This window comes from Bidens hawaiensis, unplaced genomic scaffold (genome assembly GCF_021521415.1).
Source record: "Bidens hawaiensis isolate Kalapana, Puna unplaced genomic scaffold, B.hawaiensis_p1.1 tig00023470_1, whole genome shotgun sequence".
In the NCBI taxonomy this organism is placed as follows: domain Eukaryota; kingdom Viridiplantae; phylum Streptophyta; class Magnoliopsida; order Asterales; family Asteraceae; genus Bidens; species Bidens hawaiensis.
Window position 1 is genome coordinate 1 of NW_027493691.1, and position 14,650 is coordinate 14,650.

The 14,650-nt window shown below is 39.6% G+C and overlaps 1 protein-coding gene across 1 annotated transcript; it reads left to right on the forward strand.

Annotated features, from left to right (window-relative positions):
• The first annotated feature begins 23 nt into the window (after nucleotides 1-23).
• On the forward strand, nucleotides 24-13,751 carry LOC143567640 (uncharacterized). Its single transcript, XM_077054012.1, has 5 exons — nucleotides 24-926; nucleotides 1,734-2,319; nucleotides 2,424-2,484; nucleotides 12,953-13,476; nucleotides 13,729-13,751. Exons 1-5 carry the CDS (start codon nucleotides 24-26, stop codon nucleotides 13,749-13,751), a joined length of 2,097 nt encoding a protein of 698 aa, XP_076910127.1.
• Nucleotides 13,752-14,650: the final 899 nt, after the last annotated feature.

Consider the following 14,650-nt stretch of genomic DNA (forward strand, 5'->3'; position numbering starts at 1 on the left):
TAGTAAATTAAAAGAAGTCTGGGATGGGTTCAAGGTATATTTTATTACATTCTTCTAATTTCCAATTGATTATTGATTATGAACATTATTTTGTCATGTTGGTTATGTGCATATTCACTTTGTTTTTCATGTTACAGATAGTTGGGTCCCTAAAAATCCTTAATCTCAGTTATTCCGTGGAACTTATAAAAACCCCTGATTTTGATGGGCTCCCTAGCTTGGAGAGTTTGCTCCTTAAAGGATGCTTAAGTTTGACTCAGGTATGTGAATCCATAGGCTACCTTGAAAGGCTGGTCTTGCTAGATATAAGTGGTTGCAGAAGTTTGAAAGATATTCCATACTTACCAAGATCTCTAGAAACACTTAAAATGTATGGGTGCTCAAACGTTGGAGTTTTTGGACAAGTTAAATGCTTGGAATCATGTTCACTATCTTCTCTATTAGTAGATATTGACGTCTCAGAATGCAATCTCTTCAATAACTCTTTCCCAGAGGATTGGAGTAACCTCATCTCATTGAAGTTTTTAAATATAAGCAGAAATAATATAACTTCATTACCAGGTTGTGTTAAAAGTTTACCAAGTCTTAAATCACTGGATGCTTACGAGTGTTCATATCTTCAGTCAGTTCTAGATGTCCCAAAATCCGTAACAGACCTAAGTACCTATCAAAATATGTCCTTAGAAATAGTGCAACCAACACCAAATCCCTTAACCCTTATGTCCGCCGGTCAATGCGAAAAACTGTGTGCAGTGGAGGGTTGTTTTAAGCTTCAGTCAATCAAAAATGTTGACAGGAAGATTCTGAGATATCTTGGCTTAGAATTGATTTCAGAAGATGGAATGGGGTTCGAATTTGATAAACAAAATGCGTATACAGAAGATATCTCTATCAAGGTCCTCTTTCTCATTCTCTTAATCTTTATTGTAAGTGTTTTTCTTTTACCCCAAGGTAACTATTAAATAGTGGTTACTCCAAGAACGTGGATGATTTTGACATGATTCAATTTGAATGTAAACAAACATGAATACCTTAAACGAATTGATAAGCACAAGATTGTATTTTAAATAACCTACTCGATCATTATATAAATTTACAACCGGTGTAGATGCCTTGAAACGTCGTGATGGCATACTAATAGATAACCAATCATCACACTGGCTGATCTATCCATGACCAGGATAAAGCTTGGGTGAAACTAAGTGGAGGTCTGAACCGACTAACGCATGGTTCACAAGGTTCTACCACTTTAGGGCTAAATCATAGTCAAAAGAAGAATTTGGTAGTTTTCAAATCTCCTCAAGTAGGATGAACCTACAACCAATCAGCTAACAGCCAATCGCAAGTCAAGGTTCTCGTTGCCCAGAGCCTTGACTTTCCATGACTACTAATCCTTAATTTTTCAAGGAATCTTTCATCAGCGGTTGTGAATGACCGATTAGTATCGGCAATAGGTTTGAAAAGGTATCTGGCAATAGGTTTGAAAAGGTATCTAAAAATAAAAACTCTAGATATCTACACATAACTACCTCATCCGCAACCTAATAACCCAACTAAACGAGGTTTATGGGCTAGGTAATAACCAACCCATAAGTGTAAGTCTTAATTACATAAAGTCTTAAATCCAATAACAGAAATAAAAGATAAAAAACAACTTGTGTTTTGAATAGACCTAAAGATTAAATAGAATAATACTAATAAAAAAATAAATCAACCAATGTCTTGTGCTGCAGGTTTCATATGAGTTTGGTATATTCAGTACCTATGTTTCAGGGAAAACACTTCCATGTTTTATGTATAAAGAAACTGGATCAACAATATCATTTAGAGTTCCTTCACATCCTAATGGTTCGAGAATAAGTGGTATGAATATGAGTTTCATGTCTACTTCAAATTTTGGAAGATCAATCATTTGGGAGATTGAAGTCAATAATAAGACCAAGGACTTGGTATGGAAATACACTCCTACAATACACGTAACATGTAAAGAAAAGGGTGAGTTTAATTATGTTTGGTTAAGCCTTTGGCGGACTAACAATCTACTAGATGATGGGGATGAAATTGCAATAAGCATCGAGCTGCTTGGAAGTGATGTAGTAGAGGAGTGTTGCGTAAACCTGGTGTACAATGATGATGAAGTTGGGGAGGATAACCAAGAAGAAATGCATGAAGAAACAAAAGACACCCATTGTATCTACAACTACATTTCATGGAGTGACAGACTACGAGTTGAGATATCAGATTATGTTCATAGTGGGAAAACATATTGCTTTAAGATTGGTGGTGCAATGGACGTTCCTAATATGGATGGTATTTCTGGTAAGCTTCTAGATTAGTAAAATTTTTTAACCATTTTTAACACGATTGCCAAGATAACTGCACTAATTATACTCTGTATATGAAAATTCTATTGCTGAATTTAGATTTAATAGTGGATTGGTGGGGCCTAAGAGTAGGTTGGAGGTGTAGAAGGATTGACGCAGGGTATGCTTATGTTATTCCCATCATAAATCGAAGTTTATACCTTGATGTTTGCTTACCTTGTTTTGTTGTGCAAAAGCAGTGTTCCGAGTGCGATTTGAAGAAACAAAATGGTAACCGCTAGCATCTTATCAACCTCGATAACCATCTGATTCATCTTCAACTACCCATAACAGTGATAGCTTTGTTTCAACACTTACGTTCATTGATGTAATCAAGGCATTATTATGAATCACTAAAAGTTATTTTTATGAATTTTATTGTGTACATCATTTGTTGTTAATTTTATTATCATAATGGTAGGGATAACACTTAATAAAATAGTACTGTTGAGAGAACTGGTCATTTGAATATGGCCTAGCTTGCGTATGTTAATACTCATCGATGAAAGCCTTAGACAACTGGTCCTTTTGTATTATTATTATTATTATTGTTGCTGCTGCTGCTGCTGCTGCTGTTCCTGCTGCTGCCGCCGCTGCTGTTGTTGTTGCTACTGTTGTTATTGTTATTGATGTTGCTGCTTTTGTTTGCTGGTGCTGCTGTTATTTATATTATGATTATACAAATATTTAGTTATGATGCGCTGCTATGCCAATTTTTAAAAACCACATTTTAACCCAAGACATAAGTTTCCCACTGCCGGTCAAAAGTCAAAACCATTATAAATGTAGTTCCTCGCAAGGGGCGGCCACAATTTTGAGTAAAAGGGGAGAAGTTATATGAAGTAATCAACGGTTATACGAACTCCTATATAGAGGAATTAATCCGAATTAAACAATTCGATTTCATTAAAATAAATCATTCTTTGCTTATTACTTTTGTCTTATCTTTTTTATTATTGGATGACCAACAAAATTTTATTAAAACATGGTAGAAAAGCTACCCCATATAATATACAACACTAATCAGCTATATAAAAAAACAAGAAAGTCAACCAACAAGACTACGACTTACAAATAAGACTAAAACATGGTAGAGCATTCCCATCTTTTCATGTATCCCCGGATCTAAAATTTAACTAAAGAATCACTACATTTTCTCTCTTTTGTTTTTAATTAAATAATATTTTTTATGTATTTATCATTATATTTTCTTTTTCATCCACTCACAACCAATTATAAAAACTATTAAAGAATTATAGTAGGTGAACATGGACTTTTAAAATATACAGAAAAAAATCATTGTATTTTCTCTATCTCTTTCTCTCACAACACCTTAAACCACTTCCTACGTTATAAAAACACCCATCACAAAATTTATCTCTCAAGTTAATGCATTCACCGTAGAACAACTTCTAATCCACTGGAAACAAACGCTTTTATTAATTTATATACCCACCCCATATTTTTAACTTGATATTGAAACGAATAACTTTTATTCAAGTCAATTGAAACTAGTTTTATACCCGTTCGGTGGACGGTGTACGTGTTAATATAAAGTGTTACTTTAATGGATTACAAAAAGATTAAAACCGTTATAGTAACAGGCCCACTTATACCACTCTATAGCATCGGTAATATTTTTTGTATTTTCAATCAATAAAAAATTATTACCATTAAATGTAGTGTTATCCTCAACTTTTCACATGCTTCCAAATTTACAATAAGTTTGATTTACATCATATGTTTCTAAATTTGACGTTGGTCATCATAACCAAGCCAAAGATTCAAAATATGTAAAAACAAGATAATAATATTAAAATATCTTAGAAAAGTAAAGAACCACATTTTTTTAAGGCGAATTTTAGAAAAATCAAACAAATATTTTTAACAATTCTTGAAATCTCCTCCATTTGAGCCATAATTCAATGCAACCCAGCAAGCACCTGTTCCTACTTCATAACAAAGGTTGAAGTATCTTTATATATATATATATATATATATATATATATTCATCATTTTTGATGATTTAAATTGTGAAGAAATATATTCAAATAATTTCAAATGTGATAAGTGCTTGCTTGTCCTACAAGATAATTGCCAGAGACAATGGATACTAACTCAGGTGACGACAACGAAGAACTACTAGAGGAAGAGGGTGATTAGTGTTTTGAATTTTTGCGTGTTAAAGAATTAAATTACAATGGTCATCATAACCAAGCCAAAGATTCAAAATATGTAAAAACATGATAATAATATTAAAATATCTTAGAAAAGTAAAGAACCACATTTTTTTAAGGCGAATTTTAGAAAAATCCAACAAATATTTTTAACAATTCTTGAAATCACCTCCATTTGAGCCATAATTCAATGCAACCCAGCAAGCACCTGTTCCTACTTCATAACAAAGGTTGAAGTATCTTTATATATATATATATTCATCATTTTTGATGATTTAAATTGTGAAGAAATATATTCAAATAATTTCAAATGTGATAAGTGCTTGCTTGTCCTACAAGATAATTGCCAGAGACAATGGATACTAATTCAGATGACGACAACGAAGAACTACTAGAGGAAGAGGGTGATTAGTGTTTTGAATTTTTGCTTGTTAAAGAATTAAAATACAATGGTCATCATAACCAAGCCAAAGATTCAAAACATGATAATAATATTAAAATATCTTAGAAAAGTAAAGAACCACATTTTTTAAGGCGAATTTTAGAAAAATCAAACAAATATTTTTAACAATTCTTGAAATCTCCTCCATTTGAGCCATAATTCAATGCAACCCAGCAAGCACCTGTTCCTACTTCATAACAAAGGTTGAAGTATCTTTATATATATATATATATATATTCATCATTTTTGATGATTTAAATTGTGAAGAAATATATTCAAATAATTTCAAATGTGATAAGTGCTTGCTTGTCCTACAAGATAATTGCCAGAGACAATGGATACTAATTCAGGTGACGACAACGAAGAACTACTAGAGGAAGAGGGTGATTAGTGTTTTGAATTTTTGCGTGTTAAAGAATTAAATTACAATGGTCATCATAACCAAGCCAAAGATTCAAAACATGATAATAATATTAAAATATCTTAGAAAAGTAAAGAACCACATTTTTTAAGGCGAATTTTAGAAAAATCAAACAAATATTTTTAACAATTCTTGAAATCTCCTCCATTTGAGCCATAATTCAATGCAACCCAGCAAGCACCTGTTCCTACTTCATAACAAAGGTTGAAGTATCTTTATATATATATATATATCATCATTTTTGATGATTTAAATTGTGAAGAAATATATTCAAATAATTTCAAATGTGATAAGTGCTTGCTTGTCCTACAAGATAATTGCCAGAGACAATGGATACTAATTCAGGTGACGACAACGAAGAACTACTAGAGGAAGAGGGTGATTAGTGTTTTGAATTTTTGCGTGTTAAAGAATTAAATTACAATGGTCATCATAACCAAGCCAAAGTTCAAAATATGTAAAAACATGATAATAATATTAAAATATCTTAGAAAAGTAAAGAACCACATTTTTTAAGGCGAATTTTAGAAAAATCCAACAAATATTTTTAACAATTCTTGAAATCTCCTCCATTTGAGCCATAATTCAATGCAACCCAGCAAGCACCTGTTCCTACTTCATAACTGTAGGGGTATGGTATTAAACCCGGTTTACAATCCTAAATTTATTATATTTGGGTTGTTTTATTATATGGGCTAATACATTTGTTATTGGGCTGAGGAGGTTTGTGGAGGTAGCCCTAATTGGGCTAGGCCCATTAGGGTATCATGATGGTGGCCATGAGACTCTATATAAGGAGGTCTTCACCTCCTTATCATGGGGTCATGCTCAGTAGGTGCCACCACCAGTTTTTGTGTCTGTGAACAAGAGATCTTGAAGATCTCTTAGCGGTCACCTCCACACCCCCAAAACGCCACTGCAGATCGCGAGCAGCCGGAGGAGAGGATCAGCAGACCAGGATGCGGTTCATTCATCTCGAAATCCGTGGAAGCTCCGTCATGAGTCAGGTCAGATTCCATTTCGTGCTTCGACATTGGCGCCACCCGTGGGACGGCAATGAACCACACTGGCCTCTCTTCTCGGCCCTCCGATCCGTTCATCAAAATCTCAGGAAGAACCACTGAGCTCTTGGGGAAAACCCTTAGATCTATGTTTTCAGATCTGGAAAATACTTCCAGATCTGGAAGATGCAGGAGGAAACCACCAAGCTTTTGGGAAAAATCCTTAGATCTGTGTTTTCAGACCTGGAAAATACCTCCAGATCTGGAAGAAACAGGAAGAAAATGAGCTTTTGAGGAAAACCCTCAGATCTGGGTTTTCAGATCTGGGTTCGTCCGAGCAGCAGCCACACCTCATATTCATAGGTTTATAAACCCTATCAGATCTGTTGGTTTTACATAAAACCTACCTGATGTGGATATTCAAAACCTTTGGGTCGCGCGCGCGCCCAGGCAATTACTCTGTGCCACAGCGCGCGCGCGCGCCCAGGCGATTACTCTGCGCCACAGCGGGTCGCGCGCGCGCCCCCAGACATGAAGGCAGAGCATGCTCAAGCAATAAGCATGCTCAAGCATCAAGCATGCTCAAGCAGCAAGCATGCTCAAGCATCAAGCATGCTCAAGCAATAAGCATGCTCAAGCAGCAAGCATGCTCAAAGCATCAAGCATGCTCAAGCAATGAGCATGCCCAAGCATCAAGCATGCTCAAGCAGCAAGCATGCTCAAGCATCAAGCATGCTCCAGCAATAAGCATGCTCAAGCAATAAGCATGCCCAAGCAATAAGCATGCTCAAGCAGCAAGCATGCTCAAGCATCAAGCATGCTCAAGCAATAAGCATGCCCAAGCAATAAGCATGCTCAAGCAGCAAGCATGCTCTAGCATCAAGCATGCTCAAGCAATAAGCATGCTCAAGCATCAAGCATGCTCAAGCATCAAGTACGCTATCAGATCTGTTGGTTTTACAAAAAACCTACCTGATGTGGATATTCAAAACCTTTGGGTCGCTCGCGCGCCCAGGCAATTACTCTGCGCCTCAGCGGGCCGCGCGCGCGCGCCCAGGCAACTACTCTGCGCCTCAGCGGGCCGCGCGCGCGCGCCCAGGCAACTACTCTGCGCCTCAGCGGGCCGCGCGCGCGCGCCCAGGCAACTACTCTGCGCCTCAGCGGGCCGCGCGCGCGCGCCCAGGCAACTACTCTGCGCCTCAGCGGGTCGCGCGCGCGCCCAGGCAACTACTCTGCGCCACAGCGGGTCGCGCGCGCGCCCAGGCAACTACTCTGCGCCACAGCGGGTCGCGCGCGCGCCCAGGCAACTACTCTGCGCCACAGCGGGTCGCGCGCGCGCCCAGGCAACTACTCTGCGCCTCAGCGGGTCGCGCGCGCGCTCAGGCAACTACTCTGCGCCTCAGCGGGTCGAGCGCGCGCCCAGGCAACTACTCTGCGCCACAGCGGGTCGCGCGCGCGCGCCTTAGGCAACTACTCTGCGCCTCAGCGGGTCGCGCGCCTAGGCAACTACTCTGCGCCACAGCGGGTCGCGCGCGCGCGCCTTAGGCAACTACTCTGCGCCTCAGCGGGTCGCGCGCCTAGGCAACTACTCTGCGCCACAGCGGGTCGCGCGCAGCGCGCCTTAGGCAACTACTCTGCGCCTCAGCGGGTCGCGCGCGCGAGCCCAGGCAACTACTCTGCGCCTCAGCGGGTCGCGCGCGCGCGCCCAGGCAATTACTCTGAGTCACAGCGCGCAGCAGTTTTGCATTCGCGCCACCGCATACAAGTTTTCGCATACATGTTTCGCACTTCCTTTTACTAATTTGAGCAATATGACAACATTATATTGACATCCAATTAAAAAGAAAGCGAAGTAAAACATACATGCGTGAGCTCCAAGCTCAAACGCGTTGACGAGTCTTAACTCTAAAACGTCAGGGCCTTAGCCCAAAAATATGAGTCTTAGCTCAAACTTGAAGGCTGGGAATCCTCACAATTTCCCATACGGCTCCGCGCCATAGGCTGGGAATCCTCACAATTTCCCATACGGCTCCGCGCCATACTTAAAGGTTGGGAATCCTCAATTTCCCATACGGCTCCCCGCCATACTTGAAGGTTGGGAATCCTCATAAACCCGTCGGCCACGCGCCAGCTTTTATTATCATTACTTTCATTGCCCGTAAGACGCCCCGCGCGCAGGTTTCCATTATTATTACAGCCCGTAAGACGCCCCGCGCGCAGGTTTACATTATTATTACAACCCGTAAGACGCTTCGCGCGCAGGCTACTGTTATTATTACAGCTTGTAAGTCACCTCACGCGCCAGCTCAGTTATTATTACAGCTCGTAAGTCGCCTCACGCGCCAGCTCAGTTATTATTACAGCTCGTAAGTCGCCTCACGCGCCAGCTCAGTTATTATTACAGCTCGGTTATTATTACAGCTCGTAAGTCGCCTCACGCGCCAGCTCAGTTATTATTACAGCTCGTAAGTCGCCTCACGCGCCAGCTCAGTTATTATTACAGCTCGTAAGTCGCCTCACGCGCCAGCTCAGTTATTACTCTTAGCTCGTAAGACGCCTCTCGCGCGCAGGCTTTATTATTTTCAGCTCGTAAGACGCCTCTCGCGCGCAGGCTTTATTATTTTCAGCTCGTAAGACGCCTCTCGCGCGCAGGCTTTATTATTTTCAGCTCGTAAGACGCCTCTCGCGCGCAGGCTTTATTATTTTCAGCTCGTAAGACGCCTCTCGCGCGCAGGCTTTATTATTCTCATCTCGTAAGACGCCACTCGCGCGCAGGCTTCATTGCTCAGCTTGTAAGACGCCTCTCGCGCGCAGGCTTTATTATTTTTAGCTCGTAAGACGCCTCTCGCGCGCAGGCTTTATTATTCTCATCTCGTAAGATGCCACTCGCGCGCAGGCTTCATTGCTCAGCTTGTAAGACGCCTCTCGCGCGCATGCTTTATTACCCAGCTTGTAAGACGCCTCTCGCGCGCAGGCTTTATTTCTCAGCTCGTAAGACGCCTCTCGCGCGCAAAGCTTTATTATCCTTATAACTCGACACCACCATTTATCTTAAGGATCACAACGCGTCACCATCATGGAGAAAATCTCCCAGACTCAAGACAATAAAGATAAGGCCGAATAAAAGGGAAAAAACCGCCCTAACACCTTATAAAGTCCAACGCTCCACCTAAGCGCTTGCGCACCCAGGAGCAACGCTGGACTTGGGGGGGCTTGTAGGGGTATGGTATTAAACCCGGTTTACAATCCTAAATTTATTATATTTGGGTTGTTTTATTATATGGGCTAATACATTTGTTATTGGGCTGAGGAGGTTTGTGGAGGTAGCCCTAATTGGGCTAGGCCCATTAGGGTATCATGATGGTGGCCATGAGACTCTATATAAGGAGGTCTTCACCTCCTTATCATGGGGTCATGCTCAGTAGGTGCCACCACCAGTTTTTGTGTCTGTGAACAAGAGATCTTGAAGATCTCTTAGCGGTCACCTCCTCACCCCCAAAACGCCACTGCAGATCGCGAGCAGCCGGAGGAGAGGATCAGCAGACCAGGATGCGGTTCATTCATCTCGAAATCCGTGGAAGCTCCGTCATGAGTCAGGTCAGATTCCATTTCGTGCTTCGACAATAACAAAGGTTGAAGTATCTTTATATATATATATATATTCATCATTTTTGATGATTTAAATTGTGAAGAAATATATTCAAATAATTTCAAATGTGATAAGTGCTTGCTTGTCCTACAAGATAATTGCCAGAGACAATGATACTAATTCAGATGACGACAACGAAGAACTACTAGAGAAAGAGGGAGATTAGTGTTTTGAATTTTTGCGTGTTAAAGAATTAAATTACAATAGTAATGATATTGTCTTTTCAATCATAATTAATGTATGTTATTATTATTATTTTCAAAATCTTAAGAAATAAACAAATGAGGTAACTTGAGGGTCAGTTGAACACAACCCAATGTTTTGACCTGTTGTATATAAATTATAATTAAACTTGTTATCATAAATGATTTACAAAATGGCACACAAAGATGAAAGAAGTATATAATATTATAACAACATGTCAATTCTAAATTTGTTTTTTCTATGATTTATTATCACTTCTGTAATACCAAATTATTACAGCAACTCACTTTACTTCAGCAACAACCCTACACCAAAATGATGCCATTATCTTTACATACTGAAGAAACACTAATCGACCCCGGGCAGATTACGGATAATCTGGGGGTTAAATAGATGTTTCCCACGAGGGGTTATGTCCGGCAAAGATGGTTCTTCTGGTGACCTGCAAAACAGACACCGTGAGCTCGTCACTTAGAAGGGGGGTACCTCCTTGTGACCACCCTCCGGCGTGAGAATCAGACTAGATTGCTCTTGAATATAAGTGTATATTAAGAGATTGCTAGAAAAGATAAGATGTGATAAGGTAATGTAATGTAATGTGTCCATACCATTCCAAGGTGTTGGAGTATTTATAGCCGAAGGTAGGTTTCCAAGCAGGTACAGCCGGCTGAATAGTATTCATGTTTTGCCAACTGTGGGCTACGCACGTGCCATGTTGGTGGTTGGTGGGTAGGCAGCGGCTGATGCCTGATAGTGACCAGGCCGGCTGTGTACTATTCCTGTTCCACCAACTGCAGGCTATGCACGTCCTCCGACAGGTTGGTGAGTAGGCAGCGGCTGATAGTGACATACAGTACAAGAGCGTGCTGCTCGTCATACTGTTGTCAGTGAGCTGTCGTATCTTTGGTCAGATCTTTTGTCCATACCTCGTCAGGTACAGTACAAAAGATCCTCCAGTATCGTACGGACTGGCTCATTTGTGCGGGAGTGTTCCCGGCTTTGTGCGGGAGTGTTCCCGGCTTGCTCACTCCTTCTTCAGGTGACATTACTGAATTATTTAAGAGTTAAGTGCCTTGTGCGTGTAGCCTTGCTGCGCGGGTAGCCTTCCCTGATAACTAGTATCCGTTTCTGCGGGAACAGGCGTAGTACGTCGACCATTGGGAGGCTTTTCCTGCGGGAACAGCTTGCGTACTGCGCGTAAGGACGTCACGTCTCTGAGCATGGTGGGTCCTGCGGATCCAGTTGGTTTCTGCGCAGACGTCTCTTCAAGGTGAGTCTTGCGAGTTTAGCCTTTGCGCAGACGTCCATGTTGAAGGTGAGTCTTGCGGGTTTAACTGCGCAGACGTCCCTCCTTGAGGTGAGTCTTGCGGGTCCAACTGGGCTCTGCTGGGACCTACCTCTTCGCATACATTTCAAGCATCCAATGGCTTCTACAAGCTCTACAATAAAGTTACCATGTGGAGCACCATGAAGGTCTTTTATTATAGATGCAATTGTTGTACTTGTCTCAAATGTACCGTTAGTTTTCTTTTTAAAAACACACCATTCTGCATATATAGACGAGAAATTGAGAAAAAAGAAAATTTGATGAATATATTTCTTTCAGGAAGACAAAGAATCTACCTGCACCAAAAAGGAAATTTATAGAGAAACAACTTTTTGATGCGCACTAATTTCCATATCATGCTTATCTTCATATCTCTAAGAACTAATGATTTCAATGTAGAGAAATTTTTACCAGCTATCTCTCTCACTGGTGACATATATCTCCTTATGACATTAACAGATCTTTCATTGGCCTAACCACTCTGGTTTCCTGCAGTTGACCAAAAACAATCTCATATAAGATAACATAGTCTCATATAGACAACTGATGCTATATTTGCTACTATCCACTTTACTTTTTTCATAATAGGAAGAATACGGTGAAAGAAAATAAACTGACTTATAATCTCATGTACACAATTCAAAAAAATCAGGTAAAAAGTGCAACAAAATAAAATAACGATAAACTTAGTCAACACCAATAGTCATAACCAAACCAATCTCTTTTGATTTCATGTTCATTGTCTTCTCTTTTGATGAACATTGATGTCTCAGGATGCAATCTCTATAATAGTTCTTTCCCAGAGGACTGGAGCAACCTTTTCTCTTTGAAGTTTTTAAATATAAGCAGCAATCATATTACCTCGCTACCAGGTTGTGTCCAACGTCTACCTAGCCTTGAAGTACTCAACGCTCTCAAGTGTCCACATCTTCAATCAGTTCTGGATGTCCCCATAACCGTAATTTATCTAAATACTACTTTACATTTGTCCTTGGAGAAAGTGCAACCAACACCAAATACAACCTATTTGGCCTTTTTTGGATGCGAAAAATTGTGTTCGGTGGAGGGTTGCTTTAAGCTTGAATCAATAAAAAAATTTGGCAGACAAATTATAAGATATCTTGGTTTAGAATCGGTTTCAGCAAAAGGAATGGGGTTCAAACTTGATGATAACGATAAAAAAATTGCATATACAGAAGAAATCTCCATCAAGGTTCTCTGTCTCATTCTTTTACTCTTTATTATGCATTTTTCGTTTACCCGTTATTGTTAATATAACTAAACTAATTGATAGTCTGTCCTGCAGATCTCATACGAGTTTTGTATATTCAGTACCTATATTTTAGGTCAAACACTTCCATGTTATAGGTATAAAGAAAGTGGGCCAGCAATATCATTTAAAGTTCCTTCACATCCAAATGATTCAAGAGTAAGTGGTCTGAATGTGTGTTTCTCGTCTACATGTGTTGAATATACATTGTTTTCCTATGTTGAACTCAATAACAAGACCAAGGCCGTGGTATGGGACTACAGTCCTACAATGCATCCTAAACACAAAGAAAACTGTAAATTTGATTATGTCTGGTTAAGCCTTTGGCGGACTGGAAATCTACTAGATGTTGGAGACGAAATTAGTATAACTCTGCTTGGAAGCCATATGGTAGATGAGTGTTGTGTAAACCTCGTGTACGATGATGATAATGATGATGAAGTTCAAGATGATAACCAAGAAGAAATGTATGCAGAAAAAAAGGATGCCCATAGCATGTCCAATCAAATTTCATGGATTGACAAACTACAAGTAGATATATCAGATTATGTTCATAGTGGGAAAACATATTGCTTTAAGATTAGTGGTGCAACGGATGTTCCAAATATCAATGGTATTTCTGGTAAGCTCCTAATTTTTTTAAGTCTTTATCAACAAGATTGCAGATGTAACCATACTTGTAAGCTATGAAATTTTTGTTTAACAAGAATACTTAAGACTCATTTGGTTAAAAAACAAAAAAATTGTGGATTGGTGGGGTCTAAGGTAGAACTGGAGGTGCAGGTACATTATTGCAAGGTTTGTTTTGTTACAATTTCCTTACATAAATCATGGTTATGCTTTGATGTTTGTTTACACGTTTTGTTGTGAAAAGGCAGCGATCCGTGTGTGATTTGAAGAAATAAAACATCCGAGTCACCCTCAAGCATCCATCATAGTGGTAGCTTTGTCTCAATATGTAAATTCATATGTGTAACTAAGGTATTATCTTGAACAAGAAAAACATTAACTTTTATGCATTGGTTATTTGCATTATATGAGCTAGATGAATATGATAGATTTATAAGTGGTAGCCCGATTGGTTATTATATAAATAGTGTTGGAAGTTCGAACACCCTTACGCATATACATTGTGACTCTGTGTTTAATTTGGCATGTTGATTGATGTTGCAACCATAAACTCCTTCTCACATGAAGAGAGAGCAATCGTTTGTTACTTTTTATTAGCACATGCAATGTGTCCTTCATCAAAGAAAAAAACTTACCTGATAGTTCCGTTTCCATCGGCTTTAATATGTAGCCAAGCTAGTGTCACTATAGCCCAACAAAGTCTTCTCGCCACATTTGTAGTCTTTTATGCCGAACTTGACCGTTCCTTTTGCATACGCTAGCTAGTATGTGCTTGACCACCTGTCAATGGTCTTCCTTTGGTGATGCCGTGAACGGCTTACTAAATCAACTGAGTTGTTTAGGTGCGGTCTAGTATGGGCCAAATATCGAAGGCAAGCTATCACCCTTCTGAATCCGTCTCGGACTCCTGGTCACAGCCGGTCTAGATTGAGTTTTTGAGGTCCGATATATACTAATACTACAAAGACACTGCATTCACAGGTTTAAAATACAAGGAAAAGAAATGATAAGATTGGATAAGGGAAGAAAAGAAAAGAAATTATATACTTAAAAAAAATTATAAATTTACAATTATGTCCTCATTCTTGAGTTAGATAGAAGGAAAAGATAGATAAATTAGTAATATATAAACATTTTCTTGTATTTGACTGGAAAGTTTTGGAGGA